This window comes from Odontesthes bonariensis, chromosome 12 (genome assembly GCF_027942865.1).
Source record: "Odontesthes bonariensis isolate fOdoBon6 chromosome 12, fOdoBon6.hap1, whole genome shotgun sequence".
Taxonomy (NCBI): domain Eukaryota; kingdom Metazoa; phylum Chordata; class Actinopteri; order Atheriniformes; family Atherinopsidae; genus Odontesthes; species Odontesthes bonariensis.
This window is the reverse complement of record NC_134517.1, coordinates 14,563,119-14,579,487: the sequence shown is the minus strand read 5'-3', so window position 1 is coordinate 14,579,487 and position 16,369 is coordinate 14,563,119. Positions and strand designations below refer to the sequence as shown.

The 16,369-nt window shown below is 43.9% G+C and overlaps 1 protein-coding gene across 1 annotated transcript in view; it reads right to left on the bottom strand.

Moving 5' to 3' along the window:
* Positions 1–16,369, bottom strand: part of LOC142396450 (cohesin subunit SA-2) — a 35,639-nt gene that overhangs the window by 9,260 nt on the left and 10,010 nt on the right. Inside the window, exons 5-19 of the mRNA XM_075479201.1 lie at positions 8,702–8,798; positions 8,519–8,595; positions 8,340–8,411; positions 5,198–5,402; positions 4,963–5,114; positions 4,807–4,880; positions 4,605–4,728; positions 4,314–4,412; positions 3,748–3,827; positions 3,542–3,649; positions 2,467–2,587; positions 2,218–2,335; positions 619–722; positions 415–507; positions 228–314 (exon numbers count right to left, since the gene is read on the bottom strand). Of these exons, the coding sequence (XP_075335316.1) occupies positions 228–314; positions 415–507; positions 619–722; positions 2,218–2,335; positions 2,467–2,587; positions 3,542–3,649; positions 3,748–3,827; positions 4,314–4,412; positions 4,605–4,728; positions 4,807–4,880; positions 4,963–5,114; positions 5,198–5,402; positions 8,340–8,411; positions 8,519–8,595; positions 8,702–8,798 (1,611 nt within the window). The remainder of the gene's footprint in view (positions 1–227; positions 315–414; positions 508–618; positions 723–2,217; positions 2,336–2,466; positions 2,588–3,541; positions 3,650–3,747; positions 3,828–4,313; positions 4,413–4,604; positions 4,729–4,806; positions 4,881–4,962; positions 5,115–5,197; positions 5,403–8,339; positions 8,412–8,518; positions 8,596–8,701; positions 8,799–16,369) is intronic.

Below are 16,369 nucleotides of genomic sequence, written 5' to 3'. Positions count from 1 at the left end.
TAAGTGATGCAATATTTCCCAAAGAGGCTCTCACTCTGCAGCACAGAGGTTTATAGTCAACCATTTCATTCATGCAATCGCATCAACAATAGTTGAGCAGATCTCAGTTTAAAGATGGCCAACATACTTCACTGTAACACTGTGCTAATGATGCTAAACTCATCAAAGATAAGAGAAACATTCTTTTTTGTTGTAATTTGTGCAAACTGGAAGGCAGCAGTGCAGACCTGTGTGTCTTCAGCCTTCGGATGGTCTGGGAGGAAGTACTGAGGAATCCTCATCAGGGAGGCAACAGTGTCACAGCTACACGAAAACTGCTCCAACATCATCAAAGCACAGATGTCATCATAGTTAGCTGTGCAGCACAGACATTTAAGTGCATAATCAGCATGAATCATGTATTAAACTGTGCACCTTGGAGAGTAACTTCGGAAGCACCACGACGAGATGCTCAGTGAGCTTTAGACATTCATCACTCTGAATTTTCTTTTCTCTGGCGTTCATTACCTGAAAAACACAGTTCATTTGGTACATTTCTGTTTAAGTACTCTGTTGTCATCGGGTTAGAAGCGAGTTATCAGTAGCTGATGTGTCATCAGTGCTGTGTCATACACTGACTTTCTTCGCTCCAGTCCTCCCTGCCAGCGCTGGTCCCTCTGAGGCCTGACGCACAGACGCCACCAGTATCTCAACAAGCACGGCTTGTTCTACCGGGGTAAAACCTACAACACACCCAAAAACATACTTTAAAAATGACTGAGATAGACTCAGTGCTTGTGCTATAAAGTCATGTGAAAAAGAAAATAAATCCTTTCGACTTTGATGTTTTTCATTATTGTCCCTATCAGGACATAAGAATATAACCATCTGGTCCTCATCTTGTTTTAAAATGATACAACCTCAGATGAACATGACACATCAAACCGTGTCATGATTCATTTACCAAAAACTGAGCCAAAACACAGAAGCAGTGAGAGGAAAAACCAAGGAAAAGCAAAGCAAATTCAAATATATAGCATCATTTAACAACTGGGTGATTCAAAGTGCTTCACAGAGAACAGAAAATGATTTTTTCTTTTCTTTAATGTACCGAAACATAAGAAAGGAAAAAGTTAATCAGAACAAAAAGGCACAGTGCACTGAAAGTTATTATTCAAGGTCTTCAGTTGAATAAAATCAATTAAATGCGGTGGTGAGCAGGAACGTCATAAGATTTGATTTAAAAGGAGGAAGAGCTGATGCAGGCCTGCATAAAAACTAAACGTTTGGTTTGAAATCTGGGAACAGAAAGTATACCAGATGTACGAGAAGATCTGAGATGCATTTTGTTCCAAAACCATTTCAAGTTTTAGAAGACAAAAGCAGCATTCTTAAACCAGCTCTTTGATAAACAGGGAGCCAGTGTGAGAGATATGATCCAATTTTCTGGTCTTAGCAATGACTAAAAACTTTCTGAATCCGCTGCAGCTGGCTAACCGAGCTTTTAGGCAGACCAGTAAACACGCTGTTACAGTAATCAAGTCTACTGATGATAAATGCATGAACCAACTTTTCTAGATCCCTCTGAGACATTCATTATTTAAGCCATGAAATATCCTTCAGGTGATAGTAGGCCGACTTGATATGACTGTTAAAGTTCAGGTCTGAGTCCATAATAACACTCAGATTTCTGGCTTGGTTTGTGGGTTTTAACATTAAAGACTGAAGCAGAGCACAGACAGAACTAAGTCCATCCCTACTGCTTCCATGGGAACAGGAGGGTAAGTAGAAGCCAGGTGCTGCCGATCTAATCCAACCCCTTAATCATCAACAAGTGTGAGAAGTTTAGTCAGTTTGTTTGTCTGGATTCATACATCTAACGATATTCAAGTCATTTTCCTCCCTGTATCCAAAAATGTCTGAACTAAAGTGTAAATTAAAAACAGAATGTTGTTTTGTATGTCTTTTTTCTCTGCTGGGTTCATAAATGCTTGTATATTAGTCAGTTCCTGTTTTATTTAGGAATGGCTTGTTGATTTGTGCATGTCATTTAGTTATGGATATTGGGTATAGTCTGAAGTAGGACGTAAAAATTGAAAGGTTAAATCCCAGAAAGGAGGCTTTTATTGTGCAGATCCATTAGTCCCGTTTCCATGTCGATTATCATCAGATCCGGCACCCAATCAAGTGGATTTTTGGATATGTATATCTTACACGTGCGCACACACACTCTCGTACCTGGACTGTGTGAAGACAGGTCCTGCAACAGTGCAGATGTGAGCGTGGGCCAGTCCTTCAGCAGAGCTCCACCGCAGTCCCACAGACTGTCCACCAGGAACACAACATGCTTGTGCAACTGACAGTGTACACAGAGAGACAAGTTAGTCCGACCATCAAAATATATGTATCAATAACGCACGGAACACATCCAGAACGCTCTCTAAGCTAAATATAGAGCATGAATTGAAACATTTGCTGTTTTTTCACCTCTGACTCCTGATAGAAGAGCAGCAGAGCTTTCAGTCGGGCAAATGTTTGATGTTTATGTACCTCCTCTTCATTTATTTCATCCTGAGTATCAGGTGCAGGGGCTACAGCCTTGAGCAGCCTGGCAGAGACAAACAACAGCCACTGTAAAAACTAGTTCACTGAACCCTTTCCCGTTTCAGGAAGATTTGCCTAAAATGACTTACTCAAAGTAAGTTCAAATCTTTCTTGAACCATATGGAGTAAATGCTTGATTTCTAACGCTTTTGAAAGCTAGCGCTCAAAAACCTTTTTAAGCTTTTTCTAAAGGTATGTCCAAGGGCGGGGCTGCACGGTGATGTGGTGCTTGGCACCATCAACGCAAGGCAATGGGGTTCCTGGTTTGAATCTTGAATCTCAGCAGGGGCCTGCCTTTCTATGTGGAGTTTGCATGTCCTCCATGTGCATGTGTGGGTTGTATCGGGGTACTCTGGTCAAAAAACATCCATGTTAGGTCCATTAGTGATCCTAAATTGCCTGTGGGGTTGCGTGTGCATGGTTGTTTGTCTCTGTGTTGGCCCTGTGACGGACTGGTTCACGGCATACCCTGCTGCTTGCCTGATGGTAGCTGGGATTGGCTCCAGCTCCACCGCAAGCCCGAGTAGGATAAAGCAGGTATGGAAAATAAATCAATGTCAAATTTTTGGCTCTCCAAAAACTCTTGTTAGCAATGAAATCCTGTGGACGGGTTAATGTGTGGACCTTCATTTTGAAATCACTGAATCAATAATGTTTGCAAGCAAACCAAACTTAAAAGAGAGAATATGTCAGAGATGATGCAACAGCAGTCTGTGGGAACACACTGAAGACAGATAAATATTAATCAGTAGTTTACCAGGAGGCTTTAAACTGTGTGCGAGTTGCATCATTGTTGTGATTTTCGTCTTGATTGTTGGCATTGTTTGTGGTCAATGTATCATTAAAAATAAAAAAATCTATCAAACTACTATATCTCAGTATCTCAGCCTTCAAAAGGTAAGCTGTCTTGCCACTGGTCTTTTAAAGGAATTTAGGAAGTGATTAGAGGTCTTTGTACCTTGAGAAGAGCAGCTCCCCTGCAGTAACAGCAAGAGGGCGCTGTGAAGAGTAAACAAACTGGAGGAGCTGCTTGTAGTCCTCTGGAGTGAGAACGTCATCCGATAATCTGAGGGGTGAGGAGCATTTTAATGCAAAGAACAGCAGAATGTAGGGGGGAAAAAAGGAAGAAGATCGGAAATGGACTAAATCCGCAAAGAAACTCACTTGGAAATGAGTACCAGTAGTTTCATGGCTTGTACTGCCACCTCATTGTCCTTATCCAGTGTCATGGAGATCATTCGGTCCTGGCACACAAAAATAGCGCATTATAGTAATAAAAACAACCTACCTCTGCAGCTATATAGAGCTATTTACAGATTCACAGTTTTAACTGCTCTAATCGACCTCTTATCAAAGCTAGCAGTCGCCTGTTTGGGGTACGCTAATCATTTCAGGAGCCGAAGGCCAAATGGATATCCACTGTGGATTTGCCAGTTGATTCCAATATTTTCTGCTCGCTAAATGTCTGCTCATCCATTCACCTCAGAGTTCCCCTGAAGCAGCTTCATGAGTGCTATTTGCTTCTCTGTGTCTTTATGTTTCATATAAAAACAGGAATATAATATGCATTTAGATAAATTGCATGTAAGTTTTATACAAAAAAAATTTCAGTTTTAATCGATGATAAAATGTCAGTGTATTGAAAAAGAAAGATACGCATTCTTTTCTAATTACAACAACTATCCCACAGTTACTTTGATCTCAGGCGGACTGTGTGGAGACTTGATTACCTTGAAGCGGCTGGTGAACAAATCTAGTTTAGGCAGGAGGAGAGGATCGCTGTACAGACCCTGCAGACCTAACACACACTTGAGACGCACGTCTGGTGCCTGAAAGGTAATTAACACAAGTATTTGGCTTGTCTCCAGGTCCACAACAGCTACCTGAATAAAGACATCGTTATCTCTGATCAACAGGTCCAATTCAATGGACAGTGGTTAAAATACCTTTTTATAATGTTATGACAAAGTCATACAGGTTTTTATGTAACTTTTGCGCTGCGTCACATTGCGTTTGTTTACCTTGTCATGCATCATCCAGCCCATGTATTTGAGGTAACTATCATTTAGAAACATACAGTTGTAGAGCTTCATCCACAAACCCAACTCCTCCATACAGATAGAGCGAATTTCAGGGAGTACGTCACTGCACAATAACACACAAAATGAATCAATCTAATACAGATTAAGACTCGAGCTGGAATAAATGTAATAAAAAGTGTACCGATATCTCTTAAGAAAAACTCCTTTGAAGATCACGTCCATCATGCTCTCCACCTCCGCTCGCTTCTCCTGCAACTTAACACACACACACAAAGAAAATAAATCCTCTAAATTCCTTCATGTACAAGCACCATGTACCAAGTGATATGCCTCTTACTTCTGTGATCTTCTTCTGTATCCTCTCAAGCTGCTGCGTGCTTTTCTGTCTCACCGTCTTTGTCTTCTGCACTTCGTACAGTTTCTGACTGTTTTCAATCCCCGCGCTCAGGCTGAGAACCACGCCCATCAGAGAGCTCAGCAGCTTCACCGCTTATCCACAAGACAAGAGTACAAATCAGTTTAATCAACACGTTTACGCAACCGCACACATGTCCTCGTTGCCCGTCGCTTACCTGCGAGCGTGCAGGTGTGTCTGAATGCTCGCACGTAGGAGTTTGACAGCTCGGTGAGCAGCGAGATGAGAGTGTTCATCAGGTAACTGTCGAAGATGACGTTGTGCTGGCACTGAGCCACAAGCACCGACACAAAGTCACAGAACTCGGAGTGAAACCAGCGGCCGTGCGGTCCAGGCTGCACCAGAGGATACTCCGCACTGTCCTGCAGAGAGGGTAAAACTGTGAGAGCGACATTTAAGAGCAGGATTAATCTGAGGTTACCCCCCTGAGGCAGAACATAACACTATGAGAGATCACACAAAATACAAAGCAAGACAATGTAAACCGATGATGTCTGTGGTTCTATTCATTAAATGTATCACAATGCAAGAGTGTACAGTGAACAGTATTCCAGCAAGCTCAAATGATTTCGGGATCTTTAAATCTCAAAGGTTCTCACTGGCTCCCGCTGCTAATATGGCTACTGTGCTAAAATGTCTAATAACTAATACTAATACTATCGAAATGCTTTAAAGGGTCCGATAAAGTTGAGATTCTGGGCTTTTCAATCATCTCACATTTGTCTTATTTGGACATTCATAGGTTCTGTAGTGAAAAATGGGGTTTTCATCCATTTCTGAGGAATCGATTTTGGCAGTGGCTGAGCCAAATGGCGACAGTTCTTAATGCTTAGATTCCCAACATCTCCGTGTCCTGACTGGTTCAAAATCACAATGTCGAGGCTTAAATTTATTCATGACCTCATCTACCTTACCAATCGACATAGATGTTCATGTTTTTGACCCGCTTATGAGAGGATAGAAGTGGACATAGTTTTACTGAGAGCTCAATACTCTGCAGGTACAAATGAAAAAATTCTGAACTTCTCTGGGTTTTTTCAGAGTTCACGGAACAAAAGCATCACATTTTTACTGGCATTTTTAAAGGATTTTGATCAATTCTTTCATTTTTTTCAGACAAAGCATGTAGAAAATTGGGACATTAAATAATCCATGTTGAAACTTCAATACCCGGGATTAGAATTATGTATGGCACCGGATGCTCAATGGCTGAAGAAAAAAAAAAGAAAGTCCACTAAAGGAGAGTTAGGTGCCAAAAGGCGCCGTTTTATTTCAATGTGGTGACCTGGCACTCTTAAGCTGCTCCAGCGAAGCAGATCTGAATTCCAGGTGAAAATGAAAGTAACCAAGCAAGAGGGTTATATAAAACCATGCATTCCTGCAAAACAGGTTTAGTGCTAACTCAGCTCACCTCATATAAACACTGATACAGCAACAAGGAACTGAAAATAGAGGCATGGAAAAGCCTGTGTACCTCAAAACTGTAGCAAAACTGATCTCCAAAAGGCATAAAATCAACAATGAAACCTTTTTTTCAACACGTTAAACAAAATTAGTGTATCATCTTTGTAGTGTACAATTTTAGAGTTAAAAAAAAAGGGGGAGGACTGTAAATTGATGTAAATTCTTTCAACAACCCAAGGGATTTTAACGCTCAACAAGGACTAAGACCCTAATTAGCTTGATAGGGCTATGGCTTGTTCAGTCATTGTAAGGGGAAACCAAACTGTGTAAATGTCAAAGTTTTATAAATACTATGACCCTTCAACCCTTGTCCCATTAATCAGCACTCATGGGTTCCTCAAAGCAGCTGCCTTGCACTCTGAAAATCAAAATAACTAATCACCAAAATCAGAAGCAGGTTATAAATGGATAGGTAAGGTAGCTATTTCCTCAGGTCATTAAATAATTAGGAAATAGCAGCTTACACGAGGGGAAGTTGAGATCCAACAGATGAACAATATGTTTCAGGACTACAGAGATAAATGAAAACCCCTGTTTGACTGGGAAAGACTGGAGTAGAGACGCTCTATTCAAATCTGCAACACCTGCACAAATATGACCTTCATGCAAGAGTCACAAGATGAAAATCTTTCATGCAGTCTTACCAAAGAATTTAGCATAAAGAATTTGCAAGTAAATCTCCCTAAATCCTTTGAAGTATTTAAGCTAAAATCCAGCTTTTTTCACTGGCAAATCAGCAAATGTATCCTCAAATAAAAAGAACACCTCAGCAGCTGTTAATCACAGAGGTAGGTTGATGATGGTTTGGGCTCGTGTTATAACCAGTGGGACAGCAAACATTTTACTGGTAAGGGGGGAATCAGTTTAATTTCATACCTTGTATTCTGGGGGCAAACATTATACCAGCTGTGAAATGCTAAAGATGAAAACAATACGGCATCTAATGATCCTCAACACGCCTCAAAATCCCTTAACCTAAAACATCATAGAAAATCTGTCACGATCTGCATTTTATGTTTTTGTCATGTCTGTGTTTTGCAGTTTTTGTCTACCCAGTCTTGCCATTTCCTCACCATCCTCAGTCTCTATTCTGTTTAGTCATCAGCTCCTCCTTTCACCTATCTGCAGCTGTACCTTGTCACCAATCACTCTCCCCACGAAATGCGGTCTCCCAGTTTGTTCATAGCATTTGTCCTCACCGTCCTTGTTGACGCATATGCTTGTTACTCGTGTCCAGTCAGGTTTGGTCTTCAGTTTTTGTTTGATCTGTTTTGTTGTTTGGTGTTCCGGCTCTTCTGCGTTTTTGTTACAGCTTTTGAATAAACCAAGTCTCATCTGCATCTGGGTCTGCATCCTCTCTCCTCACCTACACCTCAAAATCTTGACAATCTTTGGACTGAACTCAAAAGTGGAGCGCAAGAAAGATAAGGATCTCATAGAACTTGAGGTCTTTTGGAGAGAAAATATGTTAAAAATCCACCGACTTTAACTGTCTACAAGAGCCATTTACAAACTGTTGTGCTTTCCAAAGAGGTTGTTGCCAATCACCGACCATTCAAAGTTGCTTCGGTCTCCTCTTCTTCTGTTTATATTTTTGAAAAGACTGAATTTGAAAGTGACCTTGCTGGAAATATGCAGTAAATGTGGGAGGGTGTCTAAACTATTGGCATGGATCTGCACACCAAAGCAAAAAGCCCCCCAAAAAACGTGTCATTCATTTTAGTTTGAATTCATCAAGGATAAAAGATATGACAGAGAAAATAAAAAAAGGTGCGTTTAAAAAAACTAAAAAGATCCTGAAGTAGCTCATTGAAGTGCAGTAAGCAGGTACTGACCGTATCCAGGGGCCACGTGACTGTGAGGATCCATGGAAAAGCCAGAAACTTCTTATACTGCAGACCAGCAACCTGCAAAACGCAGTCACACAGATGTGTTCCAAAAGGTGTAAAAACATGCCTCTAATATTAATACCACTGTGAGGGAGTAGCATGAGTAACACAGATTGAAATCTTACCTCATCCAGCTCCTCCACCATCTTACTCATGACGTCCCTGTCCTCTTTGCTCTGACACATCTCTGCAGTGACCACACCTTCAGAGACAAAAACAAGCTAAACATGAAGCCAGTTGTGTGTAATCTGCACGTGCGTGTCTGCTGGTATGTGTTTGCACATGTGCACGTATACGAGTCCGCTTGCCTTTGCACCCAGAGCACTGGATGAAGAAGCTGATGAGGTCGAGGAGAGAAGAATCTCTGTCCGTCGCATACGTCTCAATCCAGTCATCTATCACCACCTGCTCAGCCATCACAAAGCAGCGAGTGCATTTCCACTTTAATGCTCAATTTTAGAAAAAATACAGGGATCAGTTCCTGAATTCCCCGAGGTCAGACACTGGAACATAATTCCCTCACCGAGAGCAGCTGGAGCAGACGGTGTTGTGGCCCCGTCACCAAAGTATCCCAAACATGATAAGTTTCACCCTAACCTCGTGTGTCCCTGCACACTTCCACAATAGTCAGCGTGCTTTGTAATACAATGGAGCATATGAAGCATAAAAACTTAGATATAAGAGCATCCTTTGTTCTGCTTTTAACGCAACCTTTCCTAATAAACCTTCCGTCAATTGAGAAAACCTGGGACAACCCAGAAGAGAGTGCCAAAGATGACAGGGGGCGCGACAGAGGGGGGGGACCTTCACTCCACAGAGGTTATAGAAATTTAATTTTCACACGTATGAAATCACATTTCCTGGATTTATCAAAAGTCTGTCTGAGGAGGAAGCGCCGCTGTCACACGCTCAGGTAAGCTGGTTGTGTGTTTATGGAATTGCAGGAAATAAAAGAATCACTGGATGAGTGCATTTACAGCCCTGAACAAACAGCTGACTGACGCATTTTTTTTATTAAAACGGACCACCTTGGAGACACATTCCCTCTACAGGGAGACCGACAAACAGATGTAGGGCCCGGAATCAGACACTGACTTAACAAAGGAGTCATCACTCTTGAACCCCGACATTTCTAGAATGCGCTGCTGAGGGTGGCAGCACGTTGGAGTAGCTCTGTACCTCACATTGAGATTTATTCTTTTTTCTAAATTTCATTCCTGTTTTTTCTTGGAAGAAATTGCATTTTTTGGACAACTGTTCCTTCCTGCCTTGGATGCTGTGCAGCTGGATTGATTTTTCCCAATACTTTTGTATATTTTGCTCTTTTGTTATGATGCATAACCATAGCAACAAGGTGGTTTACAACAGGGAGCAGCTGATTAACATTGGAAAAGCAGAAATAATTCGACAACTGAAGCCAGAAATCCCACTGGAATTGAAAAGGAGGCGTCGTGGATGCAGAGCAGGAGCAAAGAGGAGAGAAAGAAAGAAGAAGTTCAAACCATCTCTGCCATCCGTCATCATGGGCAATGTAAGATCGTTAGCTAACAAGTTGGATGAACTTCTAGCCTTGACAAGGACTCAGGAAAAATATCAGGAATGTAGCATTATGTGTTTTACTGAGACAAGGCTGCAGGATCATATCCCCGACTCCAGCGTCTCTCTGCCAGGCTTCCTGACTGTACGAGCAGATCGAGATTTAAAGAGTAGCAGGAAAAGGAAAGGGGGTGGATTGGCAGTGCTTGTCAACAACAGATGGTGTCACCCAGGACATGTTACTGTGAAGAGTCGTCTCTGCAGTCCTGACATTGAACTATTGGCAGTAAGTTTTCGTCCATATTATTTGCCAAGAGAGTTCACCAGTGTTGTTTTGGTGGCTGTTTACATTCCACCCTCAGCTGTTGCCGACACTGCATGTGATGTCATCAGTTCCGTTGTTGCTCAGATACAGACACAACACCCCAATTCTTTTGTGGCAATATCTGGTGATTTTAATCATGCCTCACTCTCTGCTACACTGCCAACTTTTCAACAGTTTGTCAGCTGCTCTACCAGAGAAAACAAGACATTGGATTTATTTTACACAAATGTCAAGGATTCATACATTTCCAAATCAAGACCTCCCCTGGGTAAATCAGATCACAACCTTGTTTTTCTCTGTTCAGCATATAAACCCCTTGTCCAGAGACTACCTGTCACAAAAAGGACTGTTAGAAAGTGGTCACAGGAAGCTGAAGAAGCCTTACAGGGTTGTTTTGATGCAACCGATTGGATTTCTCTTTGTAAGCCATATGTCATACTGTTACCATGGAGACGGCGCCGCGGATGGCTGCCTCGGTACTTCGCTCTCTCGTGTTTTTTACGTTTTTGTGCATTTGTCGTGTTTTCTGTGCTCCTTCTCTGGTCACTTACTCCAGAGAAGAACTCCTAAACATTGGTATAACCACCAGCAAAGTTTTTTCTTCGGTTCTCATCGATCCGGAAAACTTAACAGAACTACTCATTGGAGGAGCAGCAGCTCTCTGTGGTCTCCGCTGGAGACGCCGGACACATCGGGGGAAGCGAGCCAGCGCACTTGTCAGATTGCGGCAGCGGGGGTTTCGCACTGCGCTCCCGTCTATTCACCTGGCCAACGTCCGCTCTCTGGCGAACAAGGTGGACGAACTGCAGCTCCTCAATACAACCAACACGGACTTCAACAGATCTGCTGCCTTGTGCTTCACCGAAACCTGGCTCGGTGAGCACATCCCGGACACTGCTCTCTACCTGCCTGGATTTCACCTGCACCGAGCGGACCGGATAACGGAGCTTACGGGGAAAACGAGGGGAGGCGGAATCTGCTTTTACATTAACGAAGGTTGGTGTACTGATGTCACGGTCCTAAACAAATCATGCAGTCCTCAACTAGAAACACTCTTCATCAACTGTAAACCGTTCTATTCGCCGCGGGAGTTTTCCTCGTTTGTTCTGGTCGGAGTCTACATCCCTCCTCAGGCCTGTGTTACTGAGGCGTTACAACACCTGGCCGACCAGATTAATAACGTGGAGAAAAAACACCCGGACTCTCTGCTCATTGTTTTGGGGGACTTTAACAGAGCAAACCTCAGCCACGAACTGCCAAAATATAAACAGCATATTAAGTGTCCCACCAGGGACACAAACACTCTGGACCACTGTTACACTGTTTTTAAGAACTCATATAACTCTGTCCCCCGTGCAGCCCTGGGACTCTCTGACCACTGCATGGTTCATCTTATCCCGACCTACAGGCAGAAGCTGAAATCTGCTAAGCCTGTGGTCAAGACGGTGAGGAGATGGACCAACAACGCCAAAGTGGAATTACAAGCCTGCTTTGACTGCACTGATTGGAGTGTTTTTGAGACTGCAGCCTCAGACCTGCATGAACTGACTGATACCGTGACATCTTACATCAGTTTTTGTGAGGACATGTGTGTGCCCACCAAAACCTTCCGCACATACAGCAACAACAAACCCTGGTTCACTGCAAAACTCAGGCAACTTCGTCAGGCCAAGGAGGAGGCCTACAGAAGTGGGGACAGAGTCCTGTACAACCAGGCCAGAAACACGCTGACAATGGAGGTGAAAGCAGCCAAGAGGAGCTACGCTGAAAAGATTAAAAACAGCCTTTCAGCCAACGATCCAGCGTCAGTGTGGAGAGGCCTGCAGTCCATCACCAACTACAGGAGACCATCCCCAAACACTGCAGCGAATCATCAACTGGCTGACGAGCTGAATGTGTTCTACTGCAGGTTTGACACATTCACACCTCTCCACCTCCCCCCCCCCCATTGACATCACCTGCCACTCTGCCACCTCTCCCCTCTGACCCCCCACCAGCACTCACGATCTGTGAAGAGGATGTTCTGTCAGTCTTTCACAGACAAAAGATCAGGAAGGCACCCGGCCCAGACGGTGTGTCACCTTCCTGCCTGAAGGTCTGCGCTGACCAACTGGCCCCCATCTTCACCCGGATCTTCAACAGATCCCTGGAGCTGTGCGAAGTCCCCTCATGCTTCAAACTCTCCACAATAATCCCGGTCCCCAAGAAACCCACCATCACAGGACTGAACGACTACAGGCCTGTTGCCCTCACATCTGTAGTCATGAAGTCCTTCGAGAGACTGGTGTTGGGGTACCTGAAGGACATTACAGACCCCCTGCTGGACCCCCTGCAGTTCGCCTACCGAGCGAACAGGTCAGCGGATGATGCCGTTAACATGGGACTGCACTACATCCTGCAACACCTCGACTCTGCAGGGACGTACGCCAGGATCCTGTTTGTCGACTTCAGTTCGGCGTTCAACACCATCGTCCCAGCCATCCTCCGCAACAAACTCACCCAGCTCACTGTGCCCTCCTCCACCTGTCAGTGGATTACAAACTTCCTGACTGACAGGAAGCAGCAGGTGAGGCTGAGGAGCATCACATCCAGCACCCGGACCATCAGCACAGGTGCCCCCCAGGGGTGTGTACTCTCCCCACTGCTCTTCTCCCTTTACACCAACGACTGCACCTCAAGAGACCCGTCTGTTAAACTCCTGAAGTTTGCAGATGACACAACAGTCATTGGCCTCATCCGGGACGGTGATGAGTCTGCATACAGACGGGAGGTTGAACGGCTGGTCTGCTGGTGTGGTCAGAACAATCTGGAGCTGGAGGACGTGGTGACGTTAAGGAAGATGGCTGCTTGAGAAACGAGCTCCGGTATCATCGCCACTTTTTTAGCTGTTTTAGCCCTAATACTGGAGATAACTGTTAGAAATTTTTAGATTTTCGACTTTATAACATCCCTAACAAGCGAAATAATGCCAGAGACGACCGATAACGGTAGTTCAGCCCAACAGCACCCGTACGACACGAGGGCTACGGCTAGCCAGGCCTCTCTTGCTGGCGCAGATGAGAGCACGAGTGGTGCTGAGGCGCCATCTAACATGGCGATTATGGGGTTTCTCCAGCAACTCGCTGAAGACCAAAAGACTAATTTTGCTGATATCCGGAAGGATTTGTCGGAGACACGGAGAGGCATTTCGGCCGTCGAAGAAAAGCTGGCGGATGTTTTAACCAGAATAACCAGCGCGGAAGCCCGCCTTGACATGCTGGAGGACGCTGAAAAACAACGCCATGACCACCCGGCGGCACCTGCATCGGAGGTGGAGAAACTGTACGCCAAATTGACCGAGTATGAGGACAGAGACAGACGTGTTAATATACGCATCTATGGTTTTCCGGAATACTGTGAGAAGAAGGACGCAATCTCTTTTTTAAAAGAAAATCTGCCGGAAATCCTTCACCTTGATTTTCCAGACGGCCTTGACCTGGAGCGTGCGCACCGGGCGCTGGTCCCCATCAAGCCCGGAGCTCCGCCGAGACCGTTTGTTGTGCGGTTCCTGCGGTTCCAACAGAAAGAGCGCCTGAGGAAAGCAGCTAGGGAGATCGGCGACGTGCGCTGGCAAGGGAACCGGATCAGCATCTATCAGGATTTCTCAAAGGCAACTCAGGACCGGCGACACGCTTTCTTGGATTGTAAGCGGTTACTCCATGCGGCCAAGATCCCGTTTGGCATCGGATATCCCGCTGTCTTGTCCTTCACCACCTCCGGTGGGTCCAAACACCGATTTGATGATCCGAAGAAGGCGATACAGTTCATCAAAACGCTCTGACTCGGCACTGCTGCATCACATACAGGTCAGGTGCATACATGCTGAATTTACGTCCGTGTTCTCGGAGAAATTCGCACTGGTTTGAAACTATATTATTTTCCCAGCACTAAGTTTGTGACTGTTATTTCAATTGTGTTGGCCGTGAGGGAGCCCCGCATACTGACTCTACGTTTGTGACTGTGGCGTGATGTCCGGTAAAGTAACCACTTTTCTTTTTTCTTTTTTTTTTAAATTGGTTTTTATATCCATTCCGTGTGTTCTGCCTCATTAGATGGGGATCATTTTTATTTTACAACATGTTACACTGCTACAGGGATAAAAACAATTTACTCTCGCGCCTTTTATTTCATGTTTAGTTTTAACATGACTGGTATTCTATATTTGTCTGTATGCCTTTCTCTGCCAACACCGAACACTTTATAGAGGTTTGTGTCTGTTAATATATATAATGTTGGATATATAATGTAAGATAATGTTGGCTAGGTGAGTGCAGAGGAGGCGAGATGTAAATGTTTTTCATGCTGGTGTGCAGATTGAACGATCATCTAAAAGTTTATTTTTTCTTTTGAGCTAAATTGATAGCTTGCTCTAGGCATAAGCACTTTTAATTAATAGATGGCACATAACAGGGATGGTTTCTAATACTTATCTTACATTCGTTAGGGATGATAGTTTTATACAGTTATCTTGTGTTTTCTAATAGGTGATGGTGCTGCCTCTTTCAGGCAGTCATCTTGAGGTTTGAGTTGAGTTAGTTGTCCAGTATCGGACTTATCAGGAACGATGAGGAGCAAGGTTTCTCCTCACTTTACTTTCTATTGTTTTGTTATGTGTTTTTACTTTTCGGGTTTTTTTTGTTTCGGGAGGGGCTACCTCAGGGACAGATGGCACTTTTTTTTCCTTTTTAAGATGTTGTCACATGCCTCTTCGGCGGTCTCTCCATGACCAATCTCAATTTTGTATCCATTAATGCCAGGGGTCTTAATATCCCACACAAAAGGGCCACTATTTTACAATTCTTTCGCAAAAAAAAGGTTGATTTTGCTATGGTACAGGAGTCGCACCTCCTGAGTAAAGATGTCCGTCGCTTCGCTAATAAGTTTTATCATTCAATTGCTTCTTCTTCGGCCTCTACAAAGACTGGGGGGGTGATGGTGGTTTGCAAACGCAGTTTGAAATTTGATTTAATTGGATCATGGTCGGATAGGGAGGGGCGGATTGCGTTAGCCAAAATCCGAATGGATGGAAGGAGTCTAGCATTGGTTTCCGCTTATGCACCAAATACACATGACTCAGATTTTTATAAGCTCCTCACTGAAACTCTTCTTGATCTAACAGACTTCCGTATACTTCTGGGAGCAGATTTTAACGCAGTGTGGGACAATAATATTGATAGGTCGGGTAAGACGGAGACCAGAGACCAGCGGCTCGCGTCTGGGGCGTTGAGGCAATGGGCTAACCAAATGGGGATGATTGATCTCTGGCGTTTATTGAACCCCTCCATAAAGGATTATTCTTGTTTTTCGGCCAGGCACAGATCGTTTTCAAGAATAGACTTTCTATTTGCTTCCAAAGATTTGTTTCAAAATGTCACTAACGCAGTTCACATTCCGGTCACCTGGTCCGACCACAAGCCTGTTTATTGCTCTGCCTCCATTAAACCTGCTCCATCTAAAGCTCCAAGGTGGCGTTTTAATACTTCGCTACTTAACAATGAAGCTTACAAATTACAGTTGGAAATTGGTTTTCGGGAGTTTCTGAAGTTTAATAAGGGCTCGGTTGCTGATCCTAGGACTCTGTGGAATGCAGTGAAGGGCTATGTGAGAAGCAACTCTACTCTCTTTGCCTCAAATCTAAACAAAAAACGCACCGCTAGACTCCAGACTCTGGAGTCACAATATGCTGCGCTGGATGCCACCCTCCAGCACACCTATACTGAAGCAGTCTCTCTTCAAAAGGAGCTGGTTAAAAAAGAAATCAACTCGATTCTTAAACGGAGTTCCGAATTTCTTATTCATAGAACCAGGCAGAAATACTATTTCCATGCTGCAAGGCCCAGCCACTTGTTGGCCCTGAGACTTCGCACTAGCGAACACTTCTCAGATATATTTAGCATTAGGTCAAAGGAGGGGGTTGTTCTGACCGATCCTTTGAGTGTAAACTCCACCTTTAGATTGTTTTATAAAGAATTGTATAGCTCTGAAACCGCCACGGATAAGCCTACATATGATAGCTACCTTAATAACATTGGTTTAGAGCAGCTCTCGGAAAGGGAATCTGAAATGTTGGGTGCGC